Source organism: Telopea speciosissima, chromosome 7 (genome assembly GCF_018873765.1).
Source record: "Telopea speciosissima isolate NSW1024214 ecotype Mountain lineage chromosome 7, Tspe_v1, whole genome shotgun sequence".
NCBI classification, from domain to species: domain Eukaryota; kingdom Viridiplantae; phylum Streptophyta; class Magnoliopsida; order Proteales; family Proteaceae; genus Telopea; species Telopea speciosissima.
In genome coordinates, this window is record NC_057922.1 from 13,574,721 (window position 1) to 13,594,986 (window position 20,266).

General features: G+C 39.1%; 1 protein-coding gene and 1 long non-coding RNA gene across 3 annotated transcripts in view; both read right to left on the reverse strand.

Annotated features, from left to right (window-relative positions):
• The window catches only part of LOC122667266 (calcium-transporting ATPase 10, plasma membrane-type-like), a 67,764-nt gene that overhangs the window by 36,456 nt on the left and 11,042 nt on the right, over positions 1–20,266 (reverse strand). For both annotated transcript variants that reach the window (XM_043863520.1, XM_043863518.1), the window contains 11 exons: positions 17,717–17,829; positions 17,491–17,622; positions 17,300–17,389; positions 13,121–13,190; positions 11,438–11,508; positions 11,250–11,333; positions 11,079–11,156; positions 10,928–10,999; positions 1,313–1,396; positions 1,146–1,228; positions 931–1,039 (listed from right to left, as the gene is read on the reverse strand). In XM_043863520.1, the coding sequence (XP_043719455.1) occupies positions 931–1,039; positions 1,146–1,228; positions 1,313–1,396; positions 10,928–10,999; positions 11,079–11,156; positions 11,250–11,333; positions 11,438–11,508; positions 13,121–13,190; positions 17,300–17,389; positions 17,491–17,622; positions 17,717–17,829 (986 nt within the window). The remainder of the gene's footprint in view (positions 1–930; positions 1,040–1,145; positions 1,229–1,312; positions 1,397–10,927; positions 11,000–11,078; positions 11,157–11,249; positions 11,334–11,437; positions 11,509–13,120; positions 13,191–17,299; positions 17,390–17,490; positions 17,623–17,716; positions 17,830–20,266) is intronic.
• Positions 14,729–14,949, reverse strand: LOC122667268. Its single transcript, XR_006333780.1, has 2 exons — positions 14,916–14,949; positions 14,729–14,872 (listed from the first exon to the last, which is right to left on the reverse strand). It is a non-coding gene; the product is annotated as an uncharacterized LOC122667268 (long non-coding RNA).

Consider the following 20,266-nt stretch of genomic DNA (forward strand, 5'->3'; position numbering starts at 1 on the left):
AACAAATAGCAGCTAATGTGAGCAACTGTAATAAGGATGCTGACAGAGTCCTGGGTTAGTTTCAATCCATCAGATGGTTTGAACAATTTAATGTTTGTAAAGTCAGGGACAAGGTCAGGCACCAGACCACTGTTCCTGAAGAAAAATGGAACATGTACAGTTCATTTACGAATCCAGGAGGAGGGAAATTGGGTGAGAATATTCTGCATTTCAAGACTGAAAGAATAAATCCCCCTAAATAGCAGGTTGTGGGAAGGAAGTGGTCCCACTAAGAAGGTAAAGAAGTGAAGCACCAATTAAGCGATTAAAGGAGATCCCCACAGCAGGTCAGATGAAGGATTTAATGACCACGATTCAGGATCAAATCAGCTGATCCTGGATTAATCATTGAGTAAAATAAGCTAGGGCCACTCATCCAAGCTGCAACAAGAATCATATTTCCCTTGGGCCAATCCCAACGAGACCCATCCAATCCGCTAGTGGATCCACCGATTCCCTGAGCTTGTCCTCAGGTCCAAGCAGTTGTGTTGGGAAGCAAGAAGCTGCATTTTGGTTGAGTTTCCCCCCCCCCCCTTTTTGGGAAGCAAAGGGGGGATTACTGTTTTGGTTTGTCTCATCTGTCAACATTTAGAAGCAGTTCTGCTTGACGAGGGTTATTTGATACTAAAAGCTGTTGACTCTTTGGGAAGGTGTGCCTTGTGTTCTGGCATCCTTTGAGGATGGTCCGCGGTTTTTGACCATTTGATGTCAACTAGATGTTCCCTTCTCCTTTTCGGTTCCTCTTTTCTCCTTGGAGGATGGTACGGAGCTTGTCCCATTTTTCTTAAATTTTTAATTCAGTAGAAAAAACTGTTATCAACCAATGATCAAAAAAGAAACAAGAAGAAATGCTTTCGGCCGCAAGAATATCTGAAGAAAAAGAATAAATACCGCAACAGTCACAATTTTGATGGCTCCATCAATTGCAGTACTAAATTTAGTCTTCCCCTTGATAAACTGAACAGTTCCATCTGTATTTTTAGAATGTCCAGTGAAGTATCTGGATAAATTCAATTAAATATTTAATGATATGTCAATGAAATGATCTACCCTTAATGATTAAAATACAACTGTAGCTATACATCAACAACTGAGCGCGGAGTTACCTGGTCAAAAGGACAATAAGCACCAAAAAAGCCACAGCAAGTCCAACTATACCAATAAAAGTTGCAACTCCATTTAAGCGAACCTACTCACACACAAAAGGATTTATCACATAAGATACCAGCTTCTTATATCAACAGACAGAGAACTAATATAATTAGAACCTTACTTGCAAGGGAGTTTCTTCACCAGTATCCTCCGAGATGCTGGCCATCAGCAATCCCCATTCCGTATTTATTCCAACACCAGTTACCTGTAAAGTGTAACACACTGAGTTCAACGCATATGACCATGACAAAAGAGCTACAAATTGTATTAATGAGTATTATTCATTGTGAAAGTTGATTGATGCATCACACAAGTGGAAGAAGACAAGCCACCAGTGCAGTACTAGTTTCCTAATCTTACCAGGAGTCTGTCCAAATCATGGGTCCTCTATGGGTTATTTTATTTTTTTCGTATTTTATTATTTTGAAGTATTGGTAGTAGTTCAAAAATATATGGGAGGTTATAAGTTAGTTTTCTCTAAGCTGAGTAGCAGTCCTAGTGTGAGTAGGACCGTAGGAGAGTTTGCAAGGCCACACGCATTGTCTGAATTGTCAGTCCTTTTGTTTGTATCAGCCTGTAGTTAGAACATAAGAGGAAATTAGTCAGTCAACTTAGGTCTATATATATACATGCACTGACTAGCAGGCCCCCCCAAATACGAATTTTAGCAATAACATTTTCTTTTCTGCAACAAGAAGCCAATGTGGATTAGTTGAGGCTGGTGGATTCTCAAGGGAGAAAACCACAGCAGGTGGACTACCGTACCTATGTTTTAATTCTTAATCTCCTTTAGTTCCCTTCAAGTTTTCAGGCCAGTTTTCTGACCTATAACATAACCTTACAACTCCTCAGTTCCCTACTTGTTTTAGCTATGTTTAAATCATCACAAGTCCAACATTAGTAGTCAGCTTGTTCTGAAACTTTGTGGATTGGTCTCTAACTACATATTCTATTGGATTCTGCAGTTGATTCTCCGTTTATTCAACTTTTATTAGCTACCCACATCTCCTGCTCCCTTTTTTCACCTTTCCATACCATCAGTTATATCACCCCTTGCTATACACCTGAGAATACTGAAATCTTTTTCAAACCTTATAGACCCAAACAGGAAGGTCACTCTGCCAAAGTTGGTAGCCAACAGATCAATCCTTGGACAATGGAGAGTTGAAAATTCTCTCTTATTTCTGTACTAAACTTGTGTTATCGATTTTTCCATGATTTCTGATATTCTTCATTATTTTCTATATTTCGTTTCAGGTCTAGTTACTTTACAGTTTCTAAACTCATAATTCCATCCTTGTTATATTTCCAAATCGATCATCATTGAGAAAGATATTTATAGACAGAATCATGCTTGATTGCATGGTTTGGTAACCCTTAATAGTCTTTTAAGTCAACAGGGATAACACAGTCATTTACCATTAATTAAATCTGTATAGATGTGTACTTCCAAACATAATACAAAACTTCACGTTTTGGAACAAGGTTTCATCCTCTGAAACCCTAGGCCCAAAGAAAGTTGAACACTTCGTAGTTCCAGTTCCTATTCCTTGATTCTTCTTTGCTTACATTCTCTAATATTCTTCTTATTCCTTTCTTAATAATTAACTTCCATCTCTTTAAATTTCAACAACCCGGACTACTGCAAAATCTTCCTAAATCATCATTGCCTCACCATATGTCCATTCATTTCTTTCAGAATCCAATTGCTAACCTACACCCAATTCTAGCCTTAATTTACAATTACCTGCCTCACAGCCTACATATCCCTACAACCTTCACAATCACCATTCTTTTTTCTTTTAACCCTTTTGATAGCAATCATCATCCACTCTTCAACAAACCAATTCAATGAATCGGGAAATTTGATCTACCAAAGCTGCGCCACTTTCCTATTAAACGAATTTCATTATATTCTCAATAATAATAAAAGTAAAATCTCCCCTTTGCTGCCTCCTTGAAACCAAGGTGCTTGAACCCAATTCGTCCCGGATTGCCCACTCTCTTGCCCCCTCTTGGTCCTTCCTATCGAACTATGACCATTCTCCCAGCGGCCGAATATGGATTCTTTGGGATCTCTCCAAATTTCATATCTCGGTCTCATCCTCCACCTCCAAATTACTCCATCTCAGCATTTCTGACCACCTTCACAACCACCTCTTCTTCTTCACCATGGTCTACGCCCTCAACCGCCATCCGGATAGGATTCCTCTCTGGGATGACATCCGATCCATTTCTTTGTCTGTTGGTTCCTCTCCCTGGGGCATTGGAGGAGACTTCAAAGTCGTCCGCTTTAGTCATGAAAAGTTGGGTGGCTCTCCTATCGACCTCCAAGCCGTTACAGCTTTTAACTCCTGTCTTGAAGACTCTGGGCTTAACGACCTCAGATGGTCGGGTGCTGATCTCACCTGGCACAACTAGCGCTCTGGCATCGACAGAGTTGCTTGCAAGCTTGACAGAGTCCTCATCGATGATCCTTGATTCTCCTCCCTTCCTTCCTCCTATGCCTTCTTTGACCTTCCTGGTCTTTCTGACCATTCCCCCATATCTCTTTTTGTCCTACCATTCTTATCCTTTGGCCCTAAACCCTTCAAGTTCTTTGACATGAAGTCCTCCCACCCTGGCATCCTCCCTGTTGTCCAAGCCGCTTGGAACATCCCTGTCCACTCCTTCTCCTCCCCTCTCCTCGCCTTCTCTAAAAAGCTCAAAAATGTCAAGATGGCTCTCAAATCTTGGAATTCTTCCACCTTTGGCAACATTTCTTCTCGTGTCTCCTCTTGTCGGGACACCCTCTCCTTCATCCAACTCCGTCTCCAATCCGATCCCCTCAACCCTTCCCTCGCTGAGGAGGAAGTCCTTACTACCTCTGAGCTGTCCTCCTCGGTCTCCCAAGAAGAAAGTTTCATTAAACAAAAATCCAGAATCAAATGGCTTGAGCTCAGTGATTCGAACACCACCTTCTTCCACCAATCCCTTAAAGCCTGCTCCAACTCCAATTCCATCTTTTCTCTTACCTCCTCTGATGGCTCGGTCCTCTCCTCTGTTGATGCCATCAAATCTGAAGCTGTGAACTATTTCACTGGTATTTTTAGCCCCCCCCCCCCGCCTCCACCCTTCCCTCCCTTCCTGTTGACCTGCTCAACAAATTCATCCCCCCCCCACCTCCTCAGCTCCCTCAGCTCCATCAGCTCCATCCCCTCCGACTCTAAAATCACCTCCGTTGTTCGCTCCCACAAGGCTAGCAAAGCTCCCGGCCCTGATGGGTTCAGCATGGGGTTCTTCTCCTCTTGCTGGGACATCATCTGTGTCGGGCTTATCACTGCCATTAAGGGCTTCTTCTTCAATCCTCATCAGATACAAAGCAACAATCATACCTTTCTCTGCCTCATCCCCAAGTCCTCTGGAGCCTCGTCCATGTCTGACTTTAGACCCATCTCCCTCTGTAATCTCCTTTACAAGTTCATTGCTAAAATTCTCGCCAACCGGCTCAGCCTTGTCATTGACTCCCTTGTCCGTTCCAACCAATCTGCCTTCATTGCTGGGCGAAGCATCTCGGATAATATCATCCTTTGCCAGGAAATTTTCGAGGGTTCGACCGCAATCCCACTCTCCGTCTACCCTTTTGAAAATTGACATCCATAAGGCTTTTGACTCCATCCGTTGGGATTTCATCTCCCAAGTCCTCCTCAAGATGTCCTTCCCTCCCATCTTTATTAACTGGATCCACTCTTGCATCTCCACCCCTCGCTTCACTGTTCTTCTGAATGGCAGCCCGGCTAGGTTTTTCCCCTCCTCTGTTGGCATTCGCCAAGGTTGTCCCCTCTCTCCTTTTCTCTTTTGCCTTTCCCTGGAGGTTCTCTCCCGTAGCATCCAATCCAAAACCGACCTTCACCTCATCTCCCCCATCCCCAAATGTAAGCCTACCAACCTGACTCACCTTGCGATGATCTCATGATCTTCTCCAAGGCTGACCCCCTCTCCATTGAGTCCATCATGTTCTCCCTTCACCTTTTTCAGGGCCTTTCTGGACTCCGCATCAACCTTCTAAAGTCCCAAATCTTCCTTGCCGGAGTCCCTGATACCACCAAAGCCTCCCTCTCCTCCCTCACCAGCTTTACCATTGGCACCTTACCAATCCGCTACCTTGGCCTTCCCCTCATCCCTGCCAGACTTTCAGCCCACCACTGCTCCCCCATCTTGGATCTCCTTCGCAAGAGGTTGCAGCTTTGGAAAGCCAAGCTCTTATCCTATGCAGGTCGCCTCGAGCTCATTCGATTGGTGCTCCAGTCTTGCTACATCTACTGGAGTGGTGTTTTTGGGCTCCCAAAGGCTACCATCAAGGCGGCTGAATCTATTATCTGTGTTTTCCTCTGGAAAAGTATAGACTCAGCCAGGTTCCTTCATCCCATGAGCTGGGCTTCCCTTTGTGCCCCCAAATCTGAAGAAGGCCTCGGGCTCAAGAGAATTAAAGATGTCAACATTGCTAGTTCCATCAAGCTTATCTGGAAGCTCCTTACCAACAAAACCAGCATCTGGACTTCTTGGGTTTATGCAGGGCCCCTCCGTAGAGACTCCATTTGGTCTGTTAGCCCAAGGGCTGACTCCTCCTGGGTTTGGCGCAGAATTCTCCAGGTGAGGCATTTAGTCAGGGACGCCATTTCTTGTAGGATTGATGATGGTTCGACCACCTTGCTTTGGCTGGATAAATGGCACCCTTCTGGTGTCCTCTCTTCCATTGTGAGCCCCTGAGATATCTACTCCTCTGGTTTGGACAGATCTGCCCCTGTTGCCTCTATCATCACCAGTGGCTCTTGGTCCCTTCCCCCTCTCCCATCCCCCCCTCGCCGACCTATGGAGCTCCCTCCCCACCCCATCCCCCTTGGGCACCATGGTAGAGGTGATACCACCTTGTGGCTCCCCTCCCCCTCCAGCAGATTCACCTCTCACTCTGCTTGGGACTTGGTTAGACATAGAAGGACCCCCTGTTCTAGGCACAGAGTTGTTTGGTTTAGAGGCCACATCCCATGCCATAGCCTCACCGCTTGGCGCGCCCTTGCAAATTGCCTCCCCACGCAAGCCTTGCTCATTTATCAGCATATTCAGGTCCCTCCCATCTGTTGTCTCTGCTGGAATGGGGCTGAAGCTGCAGATCACCTGTTTTTATCATGCCCCTTTGCCTCTTCCATCTGGTCCCGTGTTCTTCGCCATTGTTGACCATGTCGGCGCTCCCCCCTTCCCCTCAACAGAGAATGGATTTGGATTGACATGACGTTCGGTGGAAAGTCGATAATGATTCGGTTGGCAAGACTACCTTTTGTGCCACTATCTCCCACATTTGGATGGAACGCAACCTTAGAAGATGGACGTCCAACTCCCGCTCTTTCGACACGATTTGGAAGGCCATCTTTTTTTATGTTTCGTATAAGATTAGATCCCTCCCCCCTTCGGATGTGAAGGATTCCCCAAGGAACAGGCTCATTGTTGTATCCTGGGGTCTCCCTCTATCCATTTTGTGCCCTAGCTAGTTCCTAGCTTCGGCTGTGTTTGCCCTTGGGCTTGTATATCCCTTCTTTTTTCTTCGTAATTAAATTTTTATTCATCCAAAAAAATATAAAAATAAAATTAAGCATATTTTTCTACAATTCTATTTCACAAAATATTTAGAATTCAGTATTAGTTTTCACAAACGAATCATATTGTTTGGACTAGTACCCCTTCTCCCCCTCCCCCCCCCCCCCCCAAAAAAAGTTTCCTCAAGAAGTACCAAAGCTTGAGATTTCGACAAGGTAGGTCATTTCAACCATAGTTGCCAAGGCGGCAAGGCGACCTATAGCGGTGGAGGGGTGCCTAAGCGCTTAGGCGACTAGGCACCTAAGTGTTATTTTTTATTTCTCATCTTTTCTAACATTATTTAGTATGCTACAATATGTACCTTATATCATCAAAAATCAAGATTAAGCCAAATCAAGTCGTAAAAAATCGATATTAAGCAACATCAAGTCATCAAAAATCAACATTAAGTCACATTAAGTAATAAAAACTCAATATTAAGCCACATAAAGTCATAAAAAATCAACATAGAACTAGAAGACAGCAGAATTGAAGAAGCTAGCTATTGAAAGTTTGAAACAATTAAAATATATATTTAGTTTATACTATTCTTAGAAAATATGATCTTATCAATAAGTAATTAAACAACTCTCAATTTAGAGAAATGTTCTTGTTCTCTAAGAAATTTGGCTGATCAAATGATTTTATTTATACATGAGACTTTTTGTATTACGTAGAACACAAAACTAGCTTTCCAACAAATCCAAGATTGCTTAAATCTGATTTATATTGAAGAAGTTATGTTCCGGTAAAACCTTATTTGGTGTGCGCGAATGCTGTCAAAATCGCTCTGAATGAAAATATTTTTTAAATATCAAAACAAATGAATATTTTGCTGCAGGTTGGCTTTTTAGCAATGTTTTACCATATTAAGATTTATGGAATTTTTAGAATTGAGAAAAAAAAAACTCAACATTAGAAAGTTGAAATTTTCACCTACCGCCAAAAATCCAATTTTTTTTCTTGAATTGAGGAGTTGACTTTTTATCTTTTTGGAATTTGATTTTTTAACTATTTTTATTAGATTCAAATAGGGGGGTATTTACTTATTATTGACTAATATCTTAAGTAAATGAAATACAAATTTTATTTCATTTACTTAAATGATATTTGGCATAAATAAGTGCCAGAACCTGGTCTGATACCAATTAAACCAGTGCAAGGCGCCCTACACTATGGCGGCAGCCGCCTAGGCACCTAAAGATCCGCCTGGACGCCTTGGCGACACCTTGACAACTATGATTTCAACCCTTATCAAAATCGTTATCAAAATGGGCGAAATATCTCAAAATGATTGTGATTTGGTACAAATTTTAAAACAGAAAAAAAAAAATCCAAATCCTATTTCGATAGTGTAATCATACAAACATTACTCAAATCTTGCAAAAACATTGGACCGAGATTATACGATTTAAGGACATACCTCTTTTTCAAAGTTTCAACCCAAATATTCTAAGGAATCTTGTCATGGGAGCATAGATGAGTTTGGGAGAAGCTTGAATTCCCAAAGATTTGCACACTTTTGAACAATTTTTAAACGTTCAATCAACTTCGATTTATTATCTAATTTCAACTCATTTTCCAATTTCGCCGATTTTGACTCATTTCAACTCATAATTTGGTATTTTATATGAAATTTGTGACATTTCAATTATTTCGACAACATTCGTTTCGCTCATTTGGAAGAAATGTTGTTTTCTTTGTATTTTGTATGTCATTTTATTTCTTAGTAAATATTTCTCCAAAATTCGACCATTTCAATCGAAATTTTGAACATTGCTTAGAACAAACTAGACCTCCATAGCACAAACAACTGGGAATATAGCAAAATAATAATATATATCCTTGAACCAGAAAAAATAAAGTTACTGAAGATGCAAGTATTTGGGATTGCCTACAAGAATCCTAAATTCCTACATCCAATATTTCAATCCACCTGGGAACATATTTTCCAACGACTCCTAATCAGTCAATTCTTTTCCGAACTCTTAACTACCTAGACAAACAATCATATTGTCATTTGCCATCTCCTCTAAATATTTCAACTAGCACAACTTTTCTTTTTGTGACAGATTTCACTTACGCTACATTATGCATCACTAGAACAATGAATGATTCTCATTACACATGATCAAACCTATTGTAGGAAATAGGTTTTTCGACTTCAAGTGGCACAAAACCGTAGCACAAAGAAATAGAAGAAAATTGATAAATACAGATGAAATGTTGTTGATTCCTCATCAAAAAACCAAAACAGATAAAAGAAAGGCTTAATGGATGGTAAAAAACAGAGAAAAAATGGGAAAATTCGAAAAAAGGTGAAGGGACAAACTATTGAGAAGACAACCAAAACAACAAAATTGCAAAGGGGCTAGATTCTACCTCAAGATTTCTAGAGCTCATTCAATTGTGAGGAGAAGCCAAGGTTTTAATCTTTGTAGAAGGGAAGAATGAGAAAACAAAAGCCAAAATATGGAGACGACAAATGATGAGGAAGAGTTTAGGTACGCTATTAGAAAAATAAGTGAAAACTAAATAAGAGAACCCATAAAGCACAAAGTATCCCATTGTGAATCACTGTCTCACCATCCGAACTGTCACTATAGTCCAAAAAGGGCCTGAGATCCACATTCGCATAGTCCTTAGCATGATTCGAGATTTTGGTCTAAGTAACCAAACTTTTGGGAAATTTTTCGGTCTCAACGAAGGTCGAAATGAATTGAAATGCGACTCAGCAGATACACAGTTTTTCAATTGAAATTTTGACCCTAGTTCAACATTTCTGTATACAGTTGTATAAAATACAAAACCAGATCGAAATTGGTTGAAATTTTGACCCATTCATTTCGAGAGTTTCTACCGAGATTGGGGATATTTGGTAGAAACCCTGCAGATTTGATATTTTTTATTAAATCACCTACACTTCTTCGAGGAACAAGACGATTTGCCAGACTTTAATAAGATTTGTGCAAAATACCAAGTTGGAGGTATAGGTTTAGACTATCAGTATCGGGTATCGTCTCGGAAGGGTGGCTTTGCGAGACGTACCTTATCGTATCGGAGAGATGCAAGATACGCTAAAAATATACATGGAAATGGTCAAGAAACATAATAAAATGCTTAGGATACATGTAAAATGAACACTATAACTAAGTAATACGTAAAATATATCATGAATAAATAGGAACAAAGTACAATGAGACAACTGCATTCAATTGATTAAGGCTTTAGATGCACATATCATTGGGAACAAAAAAAACTATTATGATCCATTGTAAAAAACGACACTGAAAATCTATATTTGAGCAAAAAATTTAAAGTTTTGATTGATAACTGTTCTTGTGTAAATCTGGTTTCGATCCTTGAATGCAAGTTGTTTAATCTCCAAATGATGAAGAAATCAACAATACTAGTCGCTTTTGCCAATAGAAGCAAGGAAATAAGTTGATTTTGCCCAAAATAAAATTAATTAGAATGACTTATAGGAGCTCTCAACAAGTGCTTTGCAGTCATGGATCATGTCCTGTAGCTTATAAGAGATGTATCAAGCGTATCAATAGGTATCGACCATATCGGGTCACGTATCAACCCGACAGTCGATAAATTTTTTTAAGGTATCATATTGGTACCTAAAAAGATACGTTACGTATCGTATAGTATCGACGGATACGGTAGCCCTTTCCCCCAAAATTTATTTTTGAAAAGAATAGGGTAACTATTTAGGATTAGCCTTCGATTTTTTATATGTTAAAAATTGTAGACCAATCTACAACTTCATGGAGTCAGATTTAATTTTCTGTTTTAAATTTTTTTTTATTTTCTGGTAAAAATTATTTTTCTTGAAGAAAAAAAATACGGTTAATAAACATTGGTTGGGGTCAAGTTTATATATGTTAGACACCGTTGGCCAATCTATGGCATCACAGTGTCGCTTGTCTTTTTCTACATGAAAATTATTTTTCTATTTTTTAAAATTAACAAATTGATTAAAAAGTTAAGAATGTTAGTCGTGATAATTTTATAGGCATGTAGGGTATGACTATATGTAATATAGAATGATAGAACATATGTACGATCATGAGAAATCATTCACACTGGACAACACAACAGAACACATGATATTTACCAGCATAGTTCCATAACCATCAGCAACTTTGCATCCAGACATCAAAAAGGGTGCCCTCTGATCCTTGTGAACCTGGAAAACAAAATAATATTATTGACCTCTCATATGGTAAGTAACAGAAGAGTATCAGAAGAAAGTAATAATAGCTCACTATCTTGCTCTCCCCAGTCATGCTAGATTCATCAATGGATAGAGAGTGACCAGCAATTAAAACTCCATCAGCTGGCACCTGTAAAGAATAAATAATAGCTTGCAGGAAACCAATAAAGAAAACTGCAATGGCTCAACAGAACAAACTGTGAACTAGTTATCATCCAATGACCTGATCACCAATTTTTAAGGGTACAACATCACCAACAACAATATCGAATATTGAAATATCTACTCTTCTACCACCTCTGATAACCTGCAGTAACGGTTAGATAACCCATATCAATTTCTCAAGTAATAGACAAAAAACAAGCATCTTGATGATCAAGTAGCATCTTCTCACGTTGTACGAGAACACACCTCCATATGTATATTTCTTTTCTCTTCATTCAAGTTTTGAAACTGAAGGGATTGTCGGTAATCACTGATAGCTGAAGACATGAAAATAGAATGACCATTAGTAACAAACGATTAGGATTTCTTTCTAGTGACTGCCCAGAAAGTGAGTTTTCGAATAAATACAATGGAACCAATCAAAAAGGATGAAAAGTTAAGCAGAAAGTATATGGCATCTGCAACAGGGACCTACAAGCATCAAAAAGTTTCTTGGCTTTCAGAATATGGAGGTTCAGAGAGAGGTGACAAGGGCCCAAGAAAACCAGTTTGAATGCCCTTCCAGTTCTGCAAACTAATTGGCAGAGAGCCTTAAATAAAATCGTGGCCTTTAGGAGATCCCAGCACCTTCATCAGGTCCTAGCCCAACAATTAGTTAAAGGCAGCATGATGCTGATGCAGTAGCACTTGACTGGTTGGACAAGCATGACAAAGTTTGGAAACCCAAACCCAAATGGGACCAGTCCTACCCGGGTTTTTGGTCCACTAAGGATTGGAAGTAGTTTACTTAGCAATTTCTTTTTTTTTTTTTATCTCTTTTATTTGCATAGTAAGATACATAGGAATAGACTAGTTTTTTGAACTCTTAGAGTCGGATTAGGAGATCGTTTTAAATTCTAACATCCACAAAATATTTGTTCTCAGTTCCCAAATTTGAGTAAATATTATCTGTATAACATTAGATATGGATTTTTTTTATTTAATCAATTAGTCCTTCTAATTTAGTTATTGAATTTTTCTTCTTTTTTTTTTTAAGTCCTACTTCAGCATGTAATTTCAGCTCTTCTCTGTGCATCATATCCAAATAAGCTCAAGTCTTATTTGCCAATCCAGAAATACTAAGGATCAGGCTGAATTATCTTTTTAGTGAAAGAAATTGAGTAGAACTTGGACTTCCTAGGCATTATTCTTAATGTATAACTGCATTCTTATTGGGCCTTGGAAAACGTTATTTTGGGTCATGGATGGATTCTATGAGCCTTGGAATACTAGTTTATGGAGTTATTTGTTGTACCATGCCTTAATTAAAAGCCCGTATAGTCAATAGTGGGGTAGATGATTCTATACTGGGAATAATAGTAGTAGAGTTTAGTTGAGTGGTGAGCAAATAAATGAGTTTAAATCTTGTTAGGAGTCTTCTATAGCAAATATTTGGTCAGTTTTAGATTTTAAAACTCCTAATTGATAGCTAAACAAGTACCCCATGACCTACCTTAAAACTTCAATTTAGAAATAAGAGAAAATCACATACAAGATCTGAACCAATCCCAGCCACACGATCAAGACCATGGATTGCTTTTGCATTATTCAATAAACAACACCTTTTTCAAGAGGATGATTTCCATTAGCAAACAAAGGCTCATAGGACCTCTATTTGGTCAAATGCTTTTATCACCTTAGAAAGGGAGGTTAACCTTTCAGTCATTAAGATATTTAAAGTATGAACGGATCTGTCTTTCCTTCTTTAGAAGTTGGTCAGTACTGCAGAAGATTACTTGTTTAAATAACGTGAACCATATAATATCACAAATTTCGCAGTCAATCAAAAGTTCCAAATATAGACCTATCTCTTCTTTCCAAAGAAAACCTATACAAGAACAAGAATGTAGAAAAGAAAAGACGCTCATAATTAAATAGTCTGAGGGGTACCTGTAACAAGAATAACAAGAATAACAGCAAAGGCAATACTACCCCCATCATACCATCCCTGTTTGATGCCCTATAAAAGAAGAAGAAAGTGAATAAGAGGAAATAAAAAGAATATATACAACAGAAAATAAAGAAAAGAAAGTCATAGGGAACCCACAAGCAATACCACAAAAACAACTACTCAGCCTACTCTATTGAGTCAATTTATTTTCAATAAGCAAAATAAATAGAAGATGAGGAAACGAAAAGATCATGTGAATCAAAGAAATATATTCCCTGGAAAAAGAAAATCTAAAAATTAATAAGGAGTTCAAAACACTCGCAGTAGATATCAATAACCCACATTTGTTGTAGTTTGCAGCACTAAATTGCTTATCTATAAAATACTGCTAACATATATCAGAAATGATTTATGGACATTGTAATTGTTAAGACATGTACCGCAGGGGTATTTCTATCAAACCCTGTGGTACTCTATTCTGTTTAGTTGGCATTGATAAGGGGGAGTGTCCCTATCGTTGTGTGTGTTAAGTTGTTTAGTTGGGCTTTATAACTATTGGGGATTGACCTCTCTTCTTCTTCTTCTTCTTCAACCTTTGTGTTGTTGATATCTTCGCTGCTTCATGGTATCAGAGCGATGATCAGTTCTTCACCTTCAATTCTGTTTTGATAGTCTCTTAAAGTATAGTCCTTATGGTTGCAGAAACTTATGCTGCCATTCATACTATCTAAGGCCCTAGTTGATGTGATATGAAGATAAACTAGGGTCTCCTTGCATTTACTACATCTTGCTGTGAAGTTTTCTACATATAAAGGCTGGCGGCACCCTGGTTCTGGGTTTTTTTTTTTTTTTTGGGGCAACAGAGAGATCTGCCTTATTTTGCAACGCACCAGCAGATGTACCTCATATTTTAGGGCTTTGTTAGCTCCTATGGTAAGGTCCTTCAGCCTCTAATAGTGTTTAATTTGATTTCTTCAAGGGGCCGGCAGTACCCTGTTTTTTTGGGTTTTTTGGACAGCTTTGCATCTCAAATTAATTTCAATCAGACCATCAGTTAGCAATTTTTGGACATTATTAGTCCACCTAAAGGGCTCCCTCGACCTCAGTTTGGTGTTAATACAACTCCTTGATTTTCTAAATTCTGAAATCACCCAAATTCTGGATTGGTGATTTCAGAATCTACATATCACTGCTGCAGCTTGTTCCTTTATCAGATCAGGTCAATATTGTGGGGTTATCTTCCCTATTCCCGTTCTATTTCTTTCCAGCTTTGGGAATCTATCAGAACAAGGTATCCTAGGTTTCAGTTACCTGCTTGTTCTTCTTAGAATCTGCCCATCTTTGGCTGCCACTGGATTTTTCAGTCCCTCCTATCGCTACTTATTCTCGAGCTGCTGGTTATTCTCTTTTCATCATGATGCCTGATCCCAAACCTACTTCGGATAATGTTCATGTCCAGATTACTACTATCAAATTCAATGCCGTCTCTAATTATCTGTTAAGGACCCAAGCAGTTCAGGTTTATATTAATTAAAGGGAAGATGAAGTATCTCAGATCTGCCCTGCCTTCTTCTGATTCCAAAGACTGAGGAGTGGATGATATCAGCATTTCAACTTCAAGAACAGTAAATAACATCACTGTTGTAGTAGGTGTCGACCACTCCACAGAACAAGGTTGCAACAGAAACAAAATAGAAGAGAAGGGAGAGAGAGAAGGGAGGAATAGAGGGTATATGACCAAGGCCTCTCACCTATGGCCTAGGTGAGTCTTTCACTTACCCAATGGCATCTCACCATGCTCACTGTATTTTCACAGCAATAAGGCACAAAGCCTGTTCTCATTCAACTAATCAAATCATGGGTGAGGCTCTATGGCTCTTACCATATAAAGTGGAGTCTACTACCTCCAAAAAGGAAAGTACTAAATAGAAACTATTTAAAATAGGCCCACACATGGAGTAGTGGTGCCTTGTACACCAAGGAAATAAAATTAGAAACTCAAGATACTACTACTACAACAACAACAACTACTCAGCCTTATCGCAACTAAATGAGGTTGGCTACATGGATCATTGCCCTCCGATCAGCTCTATTCAAGGTCATACTTAGTAAACAAAATAAAAAACTAACTAGTTAATCCCACATAAGACCTAAATCCCTAATATTGGGGCTTATAGAATTGGCCCATTCGCTGACCATTTAGTTGGGATAAGGCTGTGGTTGTTGTTGTATAGAGTTGGCCCATTAGTGGACGAGCCTTGGAGCAACTGTTAAGTTGCGCTACTACAACCTGTTGGTTGGGCAAACTGTTGCGCTATTACAACCTGTTGGTTGTGGGTTCAAAACTTGTAAACAGCCTCTACCGTAAAGTAAGGAGTAAGCCTGCATACATTTGCCCCTCCCAGGCCCTGCAGTAGCAGGAGCATTGTGCACTGGGACGTTCTTTATAGAATTGGGCCATTACAATAGAGCTGAAAATATTAAAGCCCATGGCCCATATAACCTATTGGGCATTTATAATTAACATAGTTAGAGTGTGCCTTGGCTGGGGTCCATGGATGTCCATGGACTTCTATTTCTACTTTACTTTGTATTTGAAATTAAGACTTCGACTCTTAGTAGGCTGCTACTAAGACTCAGCCTATAAATAAAGCCCAGCCTTCTCTTCTAACCTTTTCTGTGAAATCTCCTTCAATCTCTGATCCCAGCTTGTAGAATGATAAAAACAAAGTACACTTCTTGAATAGTTTTTTAGTGTAGATTAGAACCCCCCATCAACTCTAATTTTTTGAAGAACACTTGGTTAAAGGAAAATATTGAGAGTGTCTCGGTTAGGAGTTCGTTCCCTTTTTTCCGCTAAATGACACTATATCGAGTCTGATAGTCAAATGGGGCTTTAATGGCCGTATCGACGGCGTGTAACGGTTGGTATCGACCGTATCAGTCTGTATTGAGCTGTATCAGCCGATACATACTGATACATATTGGTACTCTCACAGAACCCTTTAACCTATGTATCATAAGTATCAGTACGCATCATATCGTATCGTATTGTATCGGGCCGTATCAGTCGAAACAATACAATAGGAATCGAGACATACTTAAAAAGATATATCGTATCAGTACCGACAGATACCGATATAAACCATGGTTGCAGCAACCTATTCTGCCTAATATCTACTTAAGCCCTAGTTGATGGTGATATAATAATAAACTAGTGTCTCCCTTACCTGTTTATTGATTTACATTGTGTGATCAGTTGATTCGATGCAGTTGACTGCACATTCTAGCTTGCGGCAGTCCTGGAATTCCTTTTTTGGAGAATTATTGAGATCTTCAATTACTTTGTATCTACTCAAGAAAGTAGCGAAAACGTTCCTCCTCCCGTGTGTTGCTTCAGACGGCCTCCTTGGTCCTTTTCCAAACTCGACAGAGTCGAGTTCTTTTCAGACGAGGAGAATTGATGCAGTATCACTTAACTGGTTGGACTAGCATGCTAGGATTTGGAGATCCAAACCCAGGCAGAACCGGTCCAACCAAGGATTTTGGTCCACCAAGGGTTTGAAGTAGTATATTAGTTCATTTAGTAGTTTATTTATTCAATCTTTTATCTGTTGACTACGTAGGAGTTAGAGAGAGTTTGAGTTTGAGTTTGAGTTGCAAGTAATTTCAGTTTTGTAGTTAGAATAGGACTCTTGTTATTTTCTTCATTAAATACTTGCATGTAACCCAACATTAAAAAAAGTGAAGTGAATTGAATAGAAGTTTATTGGGTTTACTCTGTGAGAGTGTGTGATTGTGTGATCTCTTTCCCCTTCCCCTGCAACTTTTCCCTTCTTCCCTACACCCCCCCCCCCAAACCAGGATCCACATAGGTTTAGGCAAAAAGTTATCTTTCAAAAACTGGGATTTTTGGGTTTTGGCAGCCTCTGTGTCAAGTGTATCTGTCTGTGTCGATTCTGTACATAAAACTTTTATATATCAATTCTGTATTGTATCAACATGGTCAAACTCGATGTGTACCAGCTGAATCAATCTGTACCGTATCAATACTTTGATACTACACTGCATATTATATACTCTGAAACTAATGATTTATATCCATCATTATTACCAACAAACAGATTAATTAAACCAAAACAAATTAAACCAGTTCATTATCCGACAGTCAAGCTAACCTCTGTTTTTATTCCCAGTGCGAGAGATGCTGCAGCAGCTACCATCAAGATAATAAGCGTTAGGTCTTGCCATGCTTCCCAAAGGAACATCTACAGGAGATTCAAACGCAAACTCAGTGGCTCTTAATAGCACAGATATAATAATGAAGAAGATATTGAAACTCCTTATCAGAACAGTAACCAAAAAGTACCCAGAAACTCCGTCCTTTCTTGCGAGGATACGTGTTGGAGCCAAATGCATTCTTTCGACTTAGCAAATCATTATCATCTCCATTAATTCCTTTTTCAAGATTAGTTTTCAACAAATCTGATAGACCTCTAATCTGAAGTAAAAATAAAATAAAGTCATCATGTAATGTAAAATTAAAGTAGAGAAAATGCAGGAGTAAATTAAGGATGGTTTTGTGGTAGACTAACCCCTCCATATTCTTGTAGAACCGAAGAATTATGATCCCTGTTCAGTGAATTAAGTTGTTCTTGTCCAATTGCATACACACCACTTGAAGGTGGAGGTAATGGAGGGCCTACCACTATATCAACAGATACACATTAATCCCGTCAAAAGTAGGTAAAGAAAAAGGGCATAGATTAACAACAAATTCGTAAAACCCAAAAAAAGAGTATAAAAAAATTCATGTACGAAGCCCCCCCCCCCCCCAAAAAAAATAATAAAAGAACAAGCATGCATTATACAATAGCTTTATTCAGAATCCAAAAAAGTACAGCAACTGCAGTATAACAAAGAGATCCCAAACTCACTGCTGTCTAAAAAGAACTGATAAAATTCAATTGAAGAATCCAAAACATCAGAAAGTTATTAGATAAATTTCCAAAAAAAGGAACTCCAATGGAAGCGCAATCCAAAGCAATAAACAAGATATAAAACAAACATTTTTTCCCTTTTGACTGGAAAAGGCAAACTAGATATTTGAACAAAACCCAAATGAAATTCCTGTAGAAGCTAAAAATCCTTCAACGAACTTGCAGTCTTGCAGCAGAAGAAAACGGCATCTATACTTGAAAGGAAGAATGAACACTTGCAAGCCTAAGAAATAAATATAGAGACTGTGCGGATGAGGTGTTTGAAGCTTCAATCCTTGCACTTTAAAAAACATATATAGCAGTAGTGGTTCAGCAGCTTCAGCCTTGGTATAAGTGAAAACACTGCCCTCAGAAGAAAAAATGCAGCAGGCAAACCAATTTGAAGATGCTGAAAAATTGAATCCTTCAGAAACGTAAATCCTATTACTCAAAACATATCTCAAGGGGAGCCTTCCACTAGAAAGTGAATGGTTCGTTTCAGTTTAGTAGTTTGACTTGTAGCATAGTAATCGTCAACAAAAGCAGCAGTCATTAGCTTAGAAATCAAAGTAAGATGTTGGCATCTACATTTTGGCACAGTGGATCAAGGCTTAAGGTTTTGGCATTTTTTCAAAAACACTTCATTTACCAAATTCTGTCCATTTTTCAGTCGAAAATTTTAGAATATTTTACAAGATTTGATTAGTTTTTTATAATTTTATGAATTACACATCTTACTTATTGAGGATTTTTAATTTATTTTTATATGAATTTAAAATTATGCACTAGTTGAAATATGGGGTATGCCGTAGAATCAACCAATCAAAATCTCTCCCCAGATTTCCTTTTTAGCTCCCATCCCCCTCAGCAATCTCTCTCCCCATCCCCCTGAGATCTCATTCCTTCAAGTTTCTCTCTCCCCCAGCTCTTGAAATTTCGCTCCCCTACCTCATCACCAAGCGAAGCAAATCCCCCAACCCAGTCACCAAAAGCACAGGAAAAAAAAAACTTGGGTTTTGTCCCAACGGTCTGATTTCTGTTGCAGAAACTGTCTTGTTTGATTCCTGATTCCAGATTCCAGATTCCAGTTTCCAGTGAAGATGGAATTATACCCAGACCAAACCATAAAAAGGGGCAGTCCAGTTATTCCCGATTTGTCCACCCCTACGGTCCAGTTATAAAAATTATCTTTCCACTTTCCGGCCATCACTTAGAACACCCGAAATCATCAAGATCTCAGTCCCCCTATCAAAAAACCAAAATTCAGCAAGCTTTACAACCATGCAGTGAATTTGCAGGATTCCTGGGTTGTTCCATCTTCTTTAAATTCCTCCCCACCCCCCACCCAAGCATGCACATAAAGCTTCATCCAAGCCAGGAAAATTAATCTTCCATCCATCACACCACAACCAACAATTGCCGAAATCTTCATACCAAGCAAGAATTAAATAGTTAACTGTGCAAACCAACAAACCCCTTGATGGAGGAGCAATTGATTGGCTAGACCGGCCCGACCCAATTTGGCAGCCCACGCCCACACGCAACCAACCACGCACCAACCAGTCTTTGCATGGACCAGCCACCCTATATGTGTGGAGCATCTGCTGGCTAAAACCAGCCCCAATTAAGCCCAGCCGTGAGTTAAGTTGGCCAGGTTAGTCCCTGTGATATTATTGCTGGTGGGGCCCATGAAGTCGACTCCAGAGAGCCACCAGACCTGAGTTTAATTTTCTTAAAGTGTCTCTTTTCATATTCCAGCGTGTCTTTTCATTTTCCTAGGCTTAGTTAATGAGTTGATGTCTTTTTTCAAGGTGCTTTAATTAGACTTTTCAGTTTTCAAGTTGGGTCTTTTACGTTTCTATGTAGGAGTCCAAAAGTTTGTGTTGAGCAATTAATTTTACTGGGTATTAGTTTCTAGGTAATTTAATGTTTTATTGGAGTTGGCTTCTAGGTGATTAATGCTCGAGTCCAAGAGTCATTTTTATTTTCTTTATATACTCATGTAATCCAACAATGAAAGAAAGATTTGAAGAATGAATTGAATATTGAATTTCATTGGAAATCAGCAGGTGTGTTCAATCAACTTCTATCCCTCACCTCTCCCAAATCTCGTTTTTCTTTCTCTCCCCCTCTCAATCTCATCTCTTCTCCTCGCTCTCAGGATAC